Source organism: Protopterus annectens, chromosome 8.part0 (genome assembly GCF_019279795.1).
Source record: "Protopterus annectens isolate FY-2018-M chromosome 8.part0, PAN1.0, whole genome shotgun sequence".
Lineage (NCBI taxonomy): Eukaryota > Metazoa > Chordata > Ceratodontiformes > Protopteridae > Protopterus > Protopterus annectens.
This window is the reverse complement of record NC_056741.1, coordinates 1,830,089,493-1,830,106,686: the sequence shown is the minus strand read 5'-3', so window position 1 is coordinate 1,830,106,686 and position 17,194 is coordinate 1,830,089,493. Positions and strand designations below refer to the sequence as shown.

Sequence of the window (17,194 nt, the reverse complement as noted above, 5' to 3'; positions counted from 1 at the left end):
TATTTTGAGGAATAGGGAAGAAGGTTGGCAAATGGATAGATTGGTTGAGAGCCACACTGGACACCACTTTAGGCATAAAAAAGAAGTTGTGTCTTACCATAACGTTCCATCTGTATTGTTGAGCCCCATTCAGTCATTATGTATCGGTTCGGACCTCGGAACCGAGCCGGCCATCTTCCAAGCTCGCGCCAGCTACAAACTCTCGAGCTAAAACTCTTACCCAGAATTCCCCTCTCCCTGTTACCTCAGATTGAGTTTGCAAGTCAAAAGAAGGTAGAGGCTACCTCTGGTCAAATGACCTAAAAGAACCAGATGGTGAGATCCACTAGAAGTCACAGGAGGGGGAAGGAGGGAGGGTCGTAATGATTGAACGAGGATCAACAATACAGATGGGATGTTATGGTAAGACATAACCTCTTTATCTGATATTGTTAATCCTCGTTCATTCCTTACGTATGGGACAGAGTCCCCAGCTACCTCTATTCCTGGGAGGCTCTCATGGAAGGACATTCCTGAGCACCATAGAACGAAAAGATGCTCTTCCCCTGGAGGCCAAATCCAATTTGTAATGATTGATGAAGGTATGAGGCAAAGCCCAGGTTGCAGCTGCACAGATGTCATGTAAAGAAGCTCTGGCATGGAAGGCAGCAGAAGTTGCCACCGACCTTGTCGAATGAGCCTTGATGGTAGTCGGCAAAGGAATATTAAGTTGTGTATAAATGAAGGTCACAAGGTCTTTCAACCATCTAGCCAGTGTGACCTTAGCAACAGCACATCCTAATCTAGGTCCAGAATAGGCCAAAAATAACTGGTCTGATTTACGAGAGTCCTTATTATTATTCAAGTAGAAGCGAATTTGCCTGCGAATATCCAGGGTATGTAGGCAATACTCTCCTCTGTCTGAATGATTGGGGAAGAAAACTGGCAATTCAATGGTCTGATTAATGGACATTTCTGAGATCACTTTTGGCAGAAAGGAAGGATTAGTTCTCAAAGACACTATCTCTATGAAAAATCAAATATAGACTCTTGATGCTTATGGCTTGAAGCTCAGAGATACATCTGGCAGAAGTAATGGCGAGCAAAAACAAGGTTTTCCATGACAAATATCTGAGGTCGCATGAAGAAGCTGGTTTGAAAGGTGGCAGTGTTAGAGCTTGTAGAACTAATGACAGGTCCCAGGGATGAATAGGTTCTCTAAAAGGGGGCTTCAGATGATTCACACCTTTTATGAAGGTCATGCATAATTTGTGTAACATAAGAGAGGAGTCTTGGACACCCTCATGGAAATTAGACATTGCAGCCAAAAGAACTCTAATAGTAGAGGCCGATAGACCTGAATGGAATAGATTGACTAGATACTCTAGTACTACCAACACTGGTGCTGAAAAAGGATCAACTTGCTTTTCTTTCAGCCAACAGGTAAATCTTTTCCACTTGCTTAGGTAAGTAATTCTAGTGGAAGACTTATGAGATGCAATAAGAATGTCCCGTACTGGTAAAGAAAGATCATTCTGCCTGGCAATCAAGGGAATTGCAGGAGACCAGCTGTGAGCTTCAGGCTGTCCAAGTTGGGATGAATCAGATTCTGCGGATGGGAGATCAACCCCAGGGTTGGATGGAGGATCCATGATTGATCTAACATGTGAGGCCAAAGGAAGGGGAACCAAGTCTGACGAGGCCAATATGGTGCTATGAGGATCACCTTGCTCTTCAACCGACGGGCTTTCTTCAGAAACTGGGGAATGAGGAGAAAAGGTGGAAAAGCATAACGAAGACCCGAGGGCCAATCGTGTACTAGAGCGTCCCTGGGTGACTGTCCCGGAGGGGAAATCAGGGTGAATTAGTTGGTCGGGGATGCAAAGAGGTTGCAGCAAGGACGGCCCCAGCAGTGGAAGATCTCCGCCGCTATCAAGGGATTCAGGGACCACTCGTGAGGTTGTAGAATGCACCTGCTGAGTCTGTCTGCTATCACGTTGGAACTCCCGGGAATGTGCGTTGCTAGAAAACGGTTGGTAGCCATCGCCCATTGCCATATCCTCATGGCCTCTCGACAAAGAGGGTAAGATTTGGTTCCACCCTGTTTGCTCATGTACCAGACCACAGCCATGTTGTCTGATTGTATCGCAATAGTCCTAGATGGCAGCAACGGATGGAATGCTTGCAATGCCAGAAGCACAGTCTTCAGCTCCAGAACATTTATATGCAGTTGGGCCTCCAATTCGGACCAAGTGCCTTGGACTGTCTGACCCTGACATAGGCCCCCCCACCCAATCAGGGAGGCATCCGTGGTCACTGTAGCCTTGGGCAGCTGGGCGGAGAAGGAGCAAAACCACTGTGGCGGGTTGTGGGTCCATCCACCAATTTAAATCCTGTTTGCACCTGTGAGTTACTCGAATCTTGGCTGAAAGAGGATGCTGAAAAGGATACCATTGGGTGAGCAGTAGCCACTGTAAAAGCCTCATGTGAAACCTGGCCAGGGGGACAATGGTGATGGAGGCTGCCATGGAACCCAACAGCTGTAGGACAAAGGTAGCTGTGGATTTCTCCCTTGAAAGGATTGGAATCAGTTGTTGCTTTATCCTTAGAATTCGATGCTCTGGAATGGATGCTCTGCAATTCTTTGTATCCAATATGACCCCTATAAATTCTGTGGACTGAGATGGGGAGAGATTGGATTTTTGCCAGTTTATGGTTATGCCTAGCCTTTTCGAAATGAGGAGAGAGTATATGCCAGGGCTTCTTCCAATAGAGGTCTGTTGGGGGTGGAAATGAGCCAGTCGTCCAGGTATGGAAACACCTGGAATCCTTGTAGTCGCAAGTGAGCTGTGACGACTGCCATGCACTTTGTGAACACTCTGGGGACTGTAGAGAGTCCGAAGGGCAGTACTCTTATGCTGGAGCCAGTCAGTACCAGTTCAAAGTGCAGAAATCTTATTGATGGCCTGTCCGATTTTATGTGGTAGTACGCATCTTGAAGATCTATTGAGCACATCCAATCATCTTTTTCCAAAAGCGGGAGGATAGACTGTATTGTGACCATCCAGAATTTTTGTACTCTTACAAACTTGTTCAATACACTGAGATCCAAAATTGGTCTCCAGTCCCCGGTTTTCTTTGGCACCAAAAATAGTCTTGAGTAGAATCCGGATCCTATCTGGTCTGGAGGGACTATTTGGATGACTCTTTTTCTTAGCAGCTTTGCTATCTCTAGTGCTGTTTATTCCCTTTGACTAGGTGGAACGTCGGGTAAGTTTGTTGGGGGGGCAGGACAAAGATCGAAGGGGATATGGTAACCTCTGGTTATTATCCTTTGTACCCAAGAGTCAATGGTGATGGTTAGCCAGGCAGAAGGGTACAAGGAGAAACGACCCCCAACCACCTCCAGAGGAAAGGAGTTGGGCCGCTCTTCAGGAGCACTGATAGGATTGACCAGGAAAAGAGTCCTGGAACCCTGGTTACGTGGACCCCCTCTGCCCTGAAAGGGGCATCTTCCCTGTGAGTTTCGCCCTCTGCCTCTAGGGGAGAACTTGGCCTGTGTGTCAGGGAAAGGACCCTGAGACTTTTTGTACCATATCTTCCCACTCTTCTGGTTTCTGGACAAAGCACGCTGAGGGGAAGAATCACGGACACCTATGGCAGAAAGGGTCTTACCGTCCTGTTCACATCTGGGTCAGTGTGCTTTTAACTTTGGGTCCAAACAATGAAGAGGCTTCGATGGGAGCATCGAGAAAGGAAGCCTTGAAGGGTTCCATGAAATTACATAAGCGCATCCAAGCGTGCCGTCTCAAAACAATGCCTGAACTCGCCTTTCTAGCTGCTCCTTCTGATGCGTGAGATTTCCAGCACATGGCGGAGTTTGATATTGATTCAATGGTAGCCAGCTGAGAGGCCACTTTGTCACGGACCTCATCAGACATGGCACCAGCCAAAGTTTCAGAGCTCAGATACTAAATCCCATTGAAACCTGGTGAAGTGTGCCATATAATTCAGGGACCTGATTGCAAAGGTCGCTGATGCAAAAGTACGTTACCCTATTCTGTCTAGAGCCCATGACTCTTTGTTGGGCGGATGGACAGTCTAGCTTTCTTCTTCCGCCAGGTCCTTCTTGGTTGCGGCCGCCACCACCAGAGCATCTACAGGAAGACCTTTGGACCATTGGGGGTCCGTAGCAGGAGGGGACAAAATTTTATCTGGCCTCCAGGGAATGGCCTCAGTGTTGTCAGGAGCCTTCCACGCACGCTGCACGACGAGCCAGACCAGTTCGTCGGCAGGTGGAGTAACCCAGGAGGTAGGGGGCCAAGTGCAAAAGGCCTGCAGGAACACAGACTCTTCAGAGGTCGGGCTAGAGAGCTGAAGATGCATAGATCCTACCCTGAAACGTACATATTTCCTGCAGGAGTCCCTGATTGGGATGTGCAGATAGGCCTCCTTTAGGTCTAGGGTTGCTAACCTGGCATCTTTGGACAGCATAGGGAGAAGCTACTGGAGGGTGAGCATTCTGAATTTTGGTACCACCAGGAAGGTGTTTAGAATGGATAGATCTAAGATTGGGTGCCAGGTGCCCTCTTTTCTGGATACCAGGAAAAGGATGGAATAAAATCCTTGGCCTATCTGTTCTGCAGGGGCTGAATTGCCCTTATGGAGAGCAGGGACTGAACTTGGTTTTGTGCCTCTGCCCACTGGTTTAGAGGAAGGTCTGGGAATCCTTTTGGGGTTGGTAGTGTGTGGAAATAAAATTTGTACCCCTGGGATACTATGTTGAGGACCCACTGATTGTTGGTGATGGAGGTCCAGTTTTTTAGCATGGTGGTTAGGTTTTCTTCCTAGGGGCACGAGTAATTGGGCAGAGGTGAGGAGTGGAGTTGAGAAGTCATTGTGAATTCTTTCCATAAGCGGGTAGCTTAGCACTCCCTGCTTTAGACGTGGAGGTACTCCATTGCTTAGATCTCTGCATACTCTGAGACTGTAATCTGGGGGGTTTGTTTTCCCTGGGTCTAGTCTGAGATGGGCTAGAAAGGACCAATGTTTTGAGGGGCAACGCCTACTGAATCTTGGAGGCTGCACTTGCAAAAAATCTTTGAGTGTCTGCATAGACTTAGCCTTTTCTTCCATCTTTTTTAAAACCTCTTCTGCTTTGGTGCCAAACAGATTGCCCTTGTTCAGAGGAGTGTTCAATAATTTTGATTTGACATGGTCTGGCAAGGTCTGCTCCTTAAGCCAAGCATGCCTTCTAAGTACAGAACCTGTGATTGCTGCCCTGCAAGATGCTTCTAGGGCGTCAAACCCACATTGCAGGGTATGCTTGCTGACTTGGCTTGCAGAATGCAGAAGCTCCTGTAATTCTTTATTTTCTGCACAGTCAGGAAACGTAGATCATTTTTGTTTAATAAGTTCCATAGTATGTTGCTGGTATTTCAGCATGTGGAACTGACAATTCAATGCTCTAATGGCGAGAGCTGCAGTGGTGTATACTTTTTTACCCCATCTGTCTAAAGCTTGGGAATCCCTGTCAGAGGGGGTGGGATTCTTAGCTATAGCTGCTTTTACTCCTTTAGGTCCTTGGGAGATGACCTCTGGGTCAGCAGTATGATTTTTTAAGAGAAATTTGTGAGAGTCAGGGGACTCTGTAGTACCTGTCAGGTTTCCTTGGAGCAGGGGATAAAGTATTAGGAGTTAGCCTGGATTTCATAAAGACATCATCCACAACATCCAGAACAGGAGGGATAGCTAAGGGTCTGTGCTGTGGTAAATCTAAAAATTCCCTGAATCTCTTTTTGGACTGAGGATAACCCTGGCATTCCCACTGGAAATGCTCTCTCAAAGTATGTAGCGTTTCACCAAAAGAAAAATCCTCTGGAGGGGAGGCAGAAGGAATGGATTCCTCTGCATCTGAATCCTCATAGGCAGATAAGGGCATGTCTTCATATTCAGAAACCTCAGAGTCGTCGGACTCTTGGTCAGATAAAGCTGCTGGGGACATGTCTCTTTTCTTTTAGCAGGGGAAGGCTGGCTTCCCCTAATCAGCATGATCAGGTCTTCTGCCATTTTAAACATCTGAGATTGTGGCAAGGAAGCAGACACTTGAGTTCGGGTCGTCGGTTTTTTAGAAGTAGCTCGCACTCTTGGCCTAGGAAACTTGGTAGTGTTAGAAAGAACTGAAGATGCAAAAGAAATCATTGGTTTGTGTCGAATATCAGTAGTGCGAAGAACTTCCCCAGAAGCCGGTGCCTGCACAGCAGCTCCAGACCCATCTAAGGTAGAGACATCCGCAGGTTCCGTAGTCAAGAGTCTTGCGGCATACTGGACGCCAAACGGGTCTCGGTAGTGGCCTGCGAATACACCGAAGCAGGCATCAGGGACTGTGAAAGCACCTCACTGAGTACCGGCAAACTGGCGACTAGCTTAACGGAAGCGTCATCGGCAGTTTTGCACCTGTGCGGTCTGTCTTTATCCTTACGTTTTTTTTCTGGAAGATTGGTAGTCGGATGGCTTACCGAAGCCGTTTTGGAATATGGAGATTGAGAACGAACGTATTTAGCTACAATAAGGGCCCGATGATGAATAGTTTGGGTGTTGAACAAAGCACAAAACCGACAGTGAGGTACGTCGTGGTCTGGGCCTAAACAGGTGATGCAGTAAGAATGGAAATCTCGGTGTGGTACTTGCTTTCCACAGGCGAAACAATTGTTGACTTTTTCTGACATCGGTTAGAGCAAGAAAAAGGGGATCCCCAATGGGGTACTTAGCTTTAGAAGAATTCAAGATGATTTAGTTTCAGAAACGAAAACTCAAGTAGCGGACAAGCAGCACTCATGCGAACTGCTTCTGCTTCGGGCTCCTCGGTAAGAAAGACTGACATAATGGCGTCGGCTGCTTGTTTTTATACCTCTGATGACCTGACGTCAGTCCTGAAGCGAAAGCAACAGAAGCAGAAATACTAAGCCTCTGGTATTTGGGCCGATTGAGGGCTTCCCCTGGCAGGATAACCCAAGTGTGACGACTGCAACAGTGAAACACGAAGATAATCAATTCCTTATAGAAGAATTACAGATAAGGAAATAAATAATAAACTCCTTACAGCTTTAGATATAGAAATCTTCCATCTTGCCACATTGGCAGCAAATGAGATCTGGGCAGTTAGAAGCAGCATACTGCATTACTGGAAGAGGAAGGAGCTCAAGACTAAGATCTAAAGTCTGGAAAATGTAGCCGAGTTGGATCAAAGGATCGGATCCGTAATCCATCAGTGAGGAAGAATGAAAAGGACGTCAGACCTATGGAATCAGGTTGATTAGAAGGACTGACGACTTAAGTCAGACCACAAGAAACATCTGAACATAGCACCAGACATCAACCCTTAATGACCAACGTCAGATGACTCTGTGGGAGGGGATCTGTTGTGTTTGAAGGAGGAAGGTGAACAGCTTCAAGTCATGGTGGCCACTGGGTTTCAGTAGGTAGGAATCACAAGAGACCGTAGTGCAACACTGAATTTCAAAGCATACAGGGCTCCTCCTATTACCAGACTATAACTATATAGGTTTAGAGGTGTGTACTAGGCTAATGGCCCTGGAGCCTTTACATGCCTAACCCATAAGATTACCCTGGTATCGTGCCACCTGACCTTAGTTCCAAGGGCCTCTGTCGAGTAGAGCCACTGGGGTGATCCCCGGGGTGAATTTTCTATTTCTCATCCACTCATCAAGATCGACCAATGTGCAAAGCAACTTTAGGACTGAAAGCGACCAACACCAGGTTCTCAATAATGGAGGGGGAATTCACCCAGAAACCTTACACCCCCCACACACACGCATGGAAGAGGAATAACACAGCATCTTAAGTAAGCCCATTCCCCCTCTTAAAGGGGGACGCTAAAATCAAAAGTATTTAAAGGAGAACCACACCAACAGACTACAAAAAAAAAACATGTTTATCTTATGTCTTATAATGTTTCCTACAATTTAAAACCACTTTTGTAGTCTATATACTTTTTTTTTTTTTTTTTTACATTTTTAAATGCAATTCCACAGCCTGCCTACATAGAGTCCAGCATCTTGATTTTTTAGTCTACCTCTAGGCATCCCAAACCGCAGTGTTTGGTTTTAAAATATTATAGCCCCTAAGCTCTTGTCAATACACTGACTTTACATGTGTTTTCATGTATACCTTGCTTTCTTTCAGTCAGTCACGTTTAATTACCATTTCTTGTTTTTCAATGAGTTGTAGTCCTTAAACTAAACTCCCCTCCTCCTAAACACCCCCATTTGTATCTGTCAAAGTAGCAAATTTGAGCTGTTTGCTGCTGTGATTGATAGCTTGCAGCAGGAGACAAAGTTCATATGCTGAGAATACCACAACAAGCTACTATCAGGTGATCAACACCCGAATCCATTTCTATGGCACAGAGAGATGGAGGCCTTACTATGACCAGAGAATGGTGACAGGCTAAAGTGCTGGAAAAGCCAGGGAAAGAGATGTTGGCAAAAATGGCTTTATCAGCTCATCCACTGGGAAAGGGATGGGATTTCTGCCTGTAATACAGACATATACCCAGTGATGGGATGTACCACAGCCATGAAATCAGATTATCCTGGGGAGGAGCTGGAGCTAACTGATGCTGTATGCAATTATGCATGTGACATTACTAGCTCCACCCAATAAAGGCACACTGAAAAAATCCCCTGGTAACTAGGACCAGTACATGTTACACTGCAGGCTGCTCTGCTCCACTTCCCCTATTCAACATGTCATTGGTGTGCTTCTAGCCCTGGGGGTTGATATTATGTTTTACAGTACCAGGGGCACTTAAAGAATGATGTAGCCAAGGGGCTTGCAAAATGGAGATTAAAAAAAAGGGGTCAAAAACTTCACATCTTATGCCTGGACACAGGGCCGGCAGCAGGCCCAGCCTGTAGCTTCTCCTCTACAAGGGCTTACCAGTCCAGCTGGGCTGCAAAGCAGGTCTTAGAATATTAAACGATAGCACAAGCACCCTCATGGGATTACTCAAAGGGTTACTCACAGTGAAACTCCAATCTGATCATACTTGGGAGGAGGGACAGGGGTTATGTGAACACCAGTGATGCACCCCTAAGAAAATGAGTCAAGAGGCTGTCTCTCCTGGTCTTAAGACCCCTTAAGAAACAGGGGCTGGAATAGCAGAAAGATTCCATTACTTAGGGATCATCCCCCTAAAAAAGCTTTGAAAAGACTACAAAGAGAAATGATCTATTAAGAGAAGGTCTTAGCCAGTTACTCAAATGAATTCTCAGGTGAAACTGCAGCTCAACTCACCGAAAACTCACAGGGAGTAAGGCAAAGAACTAACCCACAGGAGCAGAGCCCATCGCAAACCTCTTCCTATCACTCTTCCCAAATTCAAAAACACAAATGGACAGCCTATCAGTGTTATGTGAATACACAAGCTTTTCACCAGTGTTAGCAAGGATCATGTTCCAAACTGTGAGAAAGGTAAAGAAATGGCAGGCAAGTGGGACAATCATCCTGACATAGTTCACGACCATGACCAGTCAGGATATTCCAAGCAAACTACATTGAAAGCTTAAATGGTGGTGAGTTTGAAGTAAACCACAGGCTATATCAACGATGATTCTTACACTTTTAATAACGGCTACACTACTTAAGAGCTCTCCACATAAGAAAATAGTTCTCATCGTGGTGGCTACTAGTTTTCAAGGATATGAGTCAATCTTCTGAAAACTCAAACAACTTAGCAGTCAAGCTTGGACAGGACTTTAACCTTGCGAGGGGTCTTTTCTGGTTTAGAAATCAGTATGATGGTACAGCCATGATTAATGTGCCTCTACAACTCAAGAAACTCCACTGACAGTCCATGATTAATGTGCCTCTACAACTCAAGAAACTCCACTGACAGTCCATGGATGGACTCCACTGTCCAAGCTGGACTGGATTACTGAGAGGGAAGATTCTATGTAAGGAAGCCATACAGTCCCCAGATACAGTAAAGCACTGGGTGGGATAATACTTGTTACCATCAACGTAAAAACAAAGAAGGGGGTCTATGACCTCTGTCTACTACTGTCTTGTGTAACAGCAAAGAACCTAAGAACTGGAACACCTTTTTGCAGGGTGAAGGCAGCCTATCTCTAAACTACTCTGAATGATCCCAGTTCAACAGAATTTCTAGTTTTCATCTTTTCTGGAGGAAAAGTGGTATTTCTGTGAAATGTTTCTGGCTTTCATTCCTAGGACATCCTGATGTGATACTAATCTGCCAAAAATAAATAAATAAATAAATGAACGAACGAATAAATAAAATGACAAGTTTCAAGTAATGACCTGGTCTAAAGCCATATAAAAGAAATGACAGTGATACCTTACTGGGCAACTATCTGGCATCTGATGAGGTCACTTTCCAAAAGGAAAATTACAGCAAACGACTACTACACTTTTCTTTATTGAAAAATGTAATTAAGCAAAATGATGATTAAATGGAACTATGTGGTACAATGCTAGAAGTACAGGATTAGAGGAGAACTCGGGAAGGGGTAGGACTGACATTCCCAATGAGTTTCCCTGATTAATGGGGATTATGTGAAATATTTACCAGGATAAACACCATCTTGTGGTATTCATTTACTTATATTTGTTTAGAGGGGTACTGCACTGAATAATGACCAATCTCAGCCCTGGGGAAATAATAAAAGCATTTCGCAAACAAAACATACTGAAATGCAAGTAGTAACAGAGTACTTCAGACTAATTACATAGCAAACAAAGTGTATATAACATTCTAGTCGACAAGCACAGTGCATTGTACATTAAGGTTGGGAGGGTGGCCTAATGGTTAAGGTGTTTGCATTACAAACACAAGGTAGAGGGTTTGAGTCTCACAATGGATAACTGGCTAGGCAAGGGCAGTTAGCCTAGTACTAATTTATGAACTCTATAAACTAAGCGGAGTACAATGTACAATAATATATACATTAGCTTCTAATGTATGTCAATCTTCAGTGAATATTGAGAAAGGAGAAGATACTTAGAGAGAGGTCCTTTGTTGAAGCAGGAGCATTTGGCTTGGCTGCTTTTTGAGTTGCAGTCTGAGTTTTGATTTCCTTAATGTCGATGGGGAGAGATTGCTAACTTGAGTAGGTGTCCGACAGGAAAAAACATGTGCAGTGTTGTAGAGTTTGGTTCTGGGGTAATGAGAGTTAGTGTGGCTTCTGAATAGTGTCTCGGGTAGTATGAGGATGCTTTTTCATGAAGGTGAGTAAATGTGTGGAGCTGGAGTAGTTTGTAGAGCTGGGACTCACAGTAAGTTAGATATTTGTTTGATGGGTAGCAATTTGGCTTTTTCTAGGGTGACAGTGATGCTCACAGACAGGTGAGTTTGTAACGAATCGGCAGATAAACTGTTATAGTCTGGAGTGTAACAATGTTTTTCTTGGAGGCAGACTCAAAATCTAGGATCCTGTATTCAAGTCGAGAAAGGCAAACTCCTTTGCCAATAGCTGCTTTGGCTAGTTGGGACAGAAGGGGAATACTCTGTGGCCCAAAAAAGGACAGAGTTTACTTTGGTTTTGACTTTGTCTATGTGGAAATGGAAGTTTAGTGACTCATCAAGCCACAGTCTAATGTACTTGAAGGTCTCTATGGAATGGTTGTGTTAAGTCAAAGACAGCTAAAGAGGTGCTTCATTTATTTTCTGTGGGGTGCCAAAACGCACAGTTTTTGTCTTGTTGGGGTTGAGTAGTTGTTTATGGTATATGTGCCACTGGTGGAGCTTGTGTAAGTCTGACTGAAGTTGTCACTGAATGTTTCTGTGAGAGTAACCTGATTGGTAAATTACCATGTCATTAGCAAAAAGGATAAGTGGAAGATGGGAGAGGTCACAAGGAAGTCTGTTAACTAATATGGAGAAGAGGAGGGGACAAGAATGGATCCTTGTGGTACACCTTTAATAACAGGTGCACATTCTAGGAAGTGTCAGTCAGTAAGGAAGTTTTTACACCAAGGAACAAGGTCTTAAATGATACCAATTTCAAGAAGACAGAGGTCAATTAGGTCAAATGCCTTTGTCAGATCTATACATATGTAAGGAGGCCACAATCAGCGTTCAGAAGGATGTCATCTGGTAGGGACCCAAGTGCTGTTACAGTAATTCCTTAAGTCCAGAATCCATGTTGCTTGGAGGACAGGAAGAGGTAATGCTAGACATACAGGGACAGTTGGGTATAGACTATCTTTTTAAGGATTTTGCCTAGAATTGGGAAGATGGATGTTGGATGGAAGTGACAGATATCTTTTGGTTTGCTACGCTTTAGGAGTGGTTTAATTAGAACAGTTTTCCAAAACTGTGGCATGATGTTCTGTGCAGACCATAGAGTAATAATCAGATTATTGATATGGACATTTGGAAGACTGACGATCTGCAAACTGAAAATCTCTGGAAAAATACAGCACATCAAAATTTCTTTTTAAATGCGAACAAAAGATCACTTTTTTTCAGAACAAGACAATGTTAATAAAATAAGCTTCTTACCTCATGAGATGTGAATGGAACAAGTATGCCAATACCTCCTGACAAGGTGGTGTATACCAAAGACTCTGAGCCACCAGGAATAAGGGTTGTTTTCTGTAAGGAAAGTACCGTCTCCCCTACATGATAATTCATGCACACATCAGCCTGTAATATTGAATGAAAAATAAAAAGATTTAATTTGGTTTGAATATGACTCAAAGTTTTTTCACAATCAACCTTCAACCTATCACATAATGTGAGAAGTAGCAGAAATTACAGCTGTCAGAGGGTCAAATGACAACAAAAATCAGCAGTTCCAGACACCTTGTGAAAGATGGAACCATGTTAATAGTGACAATACATATATGCAACAAACCATCACAATGTCAATAAGAAAACAATCACATATTCAATATTAAAAAGCAAGCAATCTGCTATACTTTACATACTACAGCTTTACTTTAAAGTGTGGGCTCTGTATCAAAGTGCAAATAACTTCTTGCAAAATGCAGGGCAAGTGGGTCAACCACTCTCTGGGCTACGCTAACAATTTTTCTCTCATGCTTTTAGTCCTTACACCCCAGATGACTTCAGGTTACCTCCTACCTACTGCATAGCTCATTTATTCCTACAACAAATAAAAATTACAAGGCAGAGGTGGCAGCTGCTCAGCAGCAGAACCTGCGTTTACTTCACTGACAATAAAGTACAGTTTTGTACCTACCACAAATGTAGATGTCCGATAGGTATGCATCTGCAGTCATAACAAATGGGTTGTCCTGCCTCAGGCAGCCCCTCGGTCGGCCGGATTCCAAAGTCTGGGTCTGGCCTCAGCTGATGTCGCACTTCACCAGACGTCATAGCTGCTGGGGTATAAAGGCATCAGCCGACGCCATTTTCCTCAGTGTTTCTTGCCCCAGATGCCAGGTGCCCTCTAGGAAGGCTAAATTTGGATGAATGCAGATAATTCCAAACAGTAGAAAGCAAAATATATATACATATATACATACAAACAAATACACCATAACAGATTCCCCCAACTAGCTAAAAGAGGAGTAAGTACCCTAGGAATACCACAGAGGGGAAGGAGGGTGGGTAATCCTGACTGCAGATGCATACCTATCGGACATCTACATTTATGGTAGGTACAAAACTGTACTATGTCCTTCAAGGATGCATCTGCAGTCCTAACATATGGGTAGAATACCATAGCCAAACTGGGGGAGGAGGCACTAAGATAAAGATGGTGTAGTTAAGATCCCTTGCAAAACAGCAGTTGCAAAACCTGCTCGGGATCTGGAGTATAAAGGAAGATTGTAATGCTTGGCAAATGTATGCACGGAGCTCCAAGTAGCAGCTTCTAAATTGTCTTTGGTAGCCACTCATCGTAGGAAAGCTGTAGTGGTGGCTGTAGCTCTTGTGGAGTGAGGCCTGATATTTTCAGGAGTTGTCTTTCCATGAAAAGAGTAGCAAAATCTAATGCAATTTCCTATCCATTTTGAGATTGTCTGTTTTGAAATTGCTTTCCCTTGCACTCCTGTTGCATATGCTACCAGAAGCTGGTCAGTTTTTCTGTTGGTCTTAGTTCTGTCCAGATAGTAGCGTAATTGTCTGTGCACATCCAAGATGTGTAGTAGTCTTTCCCCCCTGTTCTGTGGGTTGGAGAAGAATGTAGGTAAATGAATCGCTTGGTTCAATGACACCCTGGAGACCACTTTTGGCATAAAAGTAGGATTAGTTCTCAGAGACACTCTATCCTGATGGAAGATAAGGAAAGGCTGTACTGCCATTAATGCCTGTAACTCAGATACCCTTCTTGCTGAAGTGATTGCTAGCAGGAAAGCAGTTTTCCAAGATAAGAACTGTAAGTCTGCTGTTGCTGCTGGTTCAAAAGGGGGAAGTGTTAATTTTTCCAGCACAAAGTTGAGATCCCATGTAGGTAAAGGTGGTTTCCTTGGAGGCTTTACATTTTTGATTCCTCTCAAGAACTGCCTGAGTAGAGGATGAGAGAAGACAGGAGGATCCATGTTGTACTCTGCTGAAATTGCTGATGCATGAATCTTAATGGAGGAGTAGGACAGGCCATTGTGGAACAGTTCTGCTAAGTATTCCAGGATGTGTGCTATGTTTGCCAATGAGACATTTTCTCCCTTTGCTGCACTCCAAATGAGGTATCTTTTCCATTTGGCTGAATAAGTTTTCCTTGTGGAGGGTCTGCGTGCCTCCAGGATAATGTCCTTAACCCTCTGAGATAAATCTGGTTTATTTTGTTTTATGCAATATTCCAAGCAGCTAGCTGCAGTGTTTTCAAGTTTGGATGCAAGGTCTTGTAGTTGTTCTGTGTTAGAAGTAAGGGATATAGAGGTAGAGGTCATGAGTGTGTCCGAGACATGCTTCTCAGTAGCGGGTACCAATGTTGCCTTGGCCAGTCTGGAGCTATCAGGATTACCTTTGGCTGTTCCTCTCTGATCTTCAGTAGGACTTTGTACATCAAAGGAAGAGGTGGAAATGCATATGCTGTCAGGTTTTTCCAGCTGAAGGAAAGGGAGTCCACCCTCCAGGCAAGTGGGTGGTATGCTCTTGAGCAGAATTTCTTCAATTGGTGGTTGTGTGGGGAGGCGAACAGGTCTATCTCTGGCATTCCCCATTTCTTTGTTATGGTTTTGAAGATATCTGGATGCAGCATCCATTCGTGAGCATCCGTGGTAGTCCTGCTTAAGGTGTCTGCTAGTGAATTTTCTTTTCCTGGTACAAATCTGGCCTGTAGTTGAATGTTGAGATTCAGGGCCAAATTCCACAGGTCCATTGCCATCCGGCATAGAGGATATGAGTGTGTACCTCCCTGTTTGTTGATGTACCACATGACTGTGGTATTGTCCATCCTTATCAGCAGGTGACCTTGTTGAAGGAATGGTCTGAATGCCTGGATTGCATGTTTCACTGCCAGCATCTCCTTTAGATTTATGTGTAGATTCAGCTGGTCTTGGGTCCATAGGCCTTGTATACACTTGTCCTCCATGTGTGCCCCCCAGCCTAGATCTGAGGCGTCCGTGGTGATGGTCTGGCTTGGATGTGGTTTGTGGAAAGGCAATCCTCTGTTCATATGACAGGCCTGAGCCCACCACAGGAATTCTTTTTTCAGGCATGGAATTATTGGAATCTGGGCTTCTAGACTGTGCTTGTGTTGAGACCATACATTCCTTAGGTACCATTGCAACTTTCTCATATGCAGCCTGGCATGCGGGATCAATATTATGCAGGATGCCATGTAACCCAGGGCTTGCAGGACTTTCCTTGCAGTAAGCTGAATTTGTGTTGTTAATGTCATGAAATAGACTGGTAGTTGCTTTTGTTTTTCTTCTGTGAGAAAAGCCATCTGAGTTGTTGTATCCAGTTCTGCACCCAAAAATGTTATCCTTTGGGATGGTACTAGCCTTGACTTTTGAATGTTGACTGTGTATCCCAAGGCTTGCAACAGTTGTATGACATTTTCCAAATCTTTTGTTAATTTTGTCTTGTTGTCCGCTTGTATTAGGCAGTCATCCAGGTATGGGTAAATTTGAATTCCATGAAGCCTGCAATGAGCAATTACTGATGCCAGGCATTTCGTGAATACTCTGGGCGCAGTAGATAAGCCAAAGGGCAATGCTGAGAATTGATAATGCTCTGATCCTGCAAGAAATCTGAGGTGTCTTCTGCAATCTGGTCGTATAGGGACGTGCAGGTATGCCTCCTTGAGATCTAGAGTCACCAGCCAAGACTCCTTGCCCAGCATGGGAAGAAGTTGCTGGAGGGTCAGCATTTTGAATTTTGGAACAATGAGGTATGTGTTCAGTGCGGACAAGTCGAGAATAGGTCTCCATTGATTTTCTTTTCTTGGTACAAGGAAAAGCCTGGAGTAAAATCCTTGGCCTTGTTCCATAGGTGGTACCCTTTCTATAGCTCTCATCCTTAGTAAGTTGTTGATTTGTTTTTGAGCCTCTGTTTTTTGGCTTGGTGTAAGGTTTGGCATTCCTCTCTTTTTTGGTAGAGTGAGGAAGTGAAACCTGTAGCCCTTGTCTATTGTTTGTAAAGTCCATTTGTCTCCTGTAATGCAATGCCAGTTGTCGGAAAATAAGGCTAGCTTTCCGCCCAAGGGTGCTTCCAGTTGTTCCCTGGTAGGCGGAACCAGAGCCAAGTCATTGTGTCTGTCCTGTGGAAGTGGTTGTAGTTGCAGCTGTGGCAGCACTTCTCTGGTTGGCAGGTTGCCACTGACGTCCCCTGTAGGCACCCCTAGACTGACCTCTGCCACTTGGACCTCTGCCTCTCTGTGCTCTGGAGGTGTCTGGAAAGGACCAATTCTTCGAAGGCCAATTTCTGCTAAACCTCGGAGGTTGGACCTGTAAGAAATCCTTGACTGTTTGGACAGATTTTGCTTTTTCTTCCACTTTCTTTAGAACCTCCTGTGCAGGGGAGCCAAACAAACTTTGTTTCTCCATAGGAGCATCTAGGAGTTTTGACTTAACATGGTCTAGTAAGGATTGTTCTTTAACCAGGCATGCCTTCAATCACTGCTCCAGTCATAGCTGATCTAAAGGAAGCCTCCAGTGCATCATAGCCACATTTTAAGAAATGATTACTGACCTGCTGAGAGTTATGTACCAAATCCTGAAGGGACTTGCGGTCTATAGGTTCAGGAGAGGACAGTTT

The 17,194-nt window shown here is 44.4% G+C and overlaps 1 protein-coding gene across 1 annotated transcript in view; it reads right to left on the bottom strand.

Moving 5' to 3' along the window:
• Nucleotides 1–17,194, bottom strand: part of SF3B3 (splicing factor 3b subunit 3) — a 2,130,119-nt gene that overhangs the window by 272,391 nt on the left and 1,840,534 nt on the right. Inside the window, exon 32 of the mRNA XM_044079526.1 lies at nt 12,527–12,670. Within this exon, the coding sequence (XP_043935461.1) occupies nt 12,527–12,670 (144 nt within the window). The remainder of the gene's footprint in view (nt 1–12,526; nt 12,671–17,194) is intronic.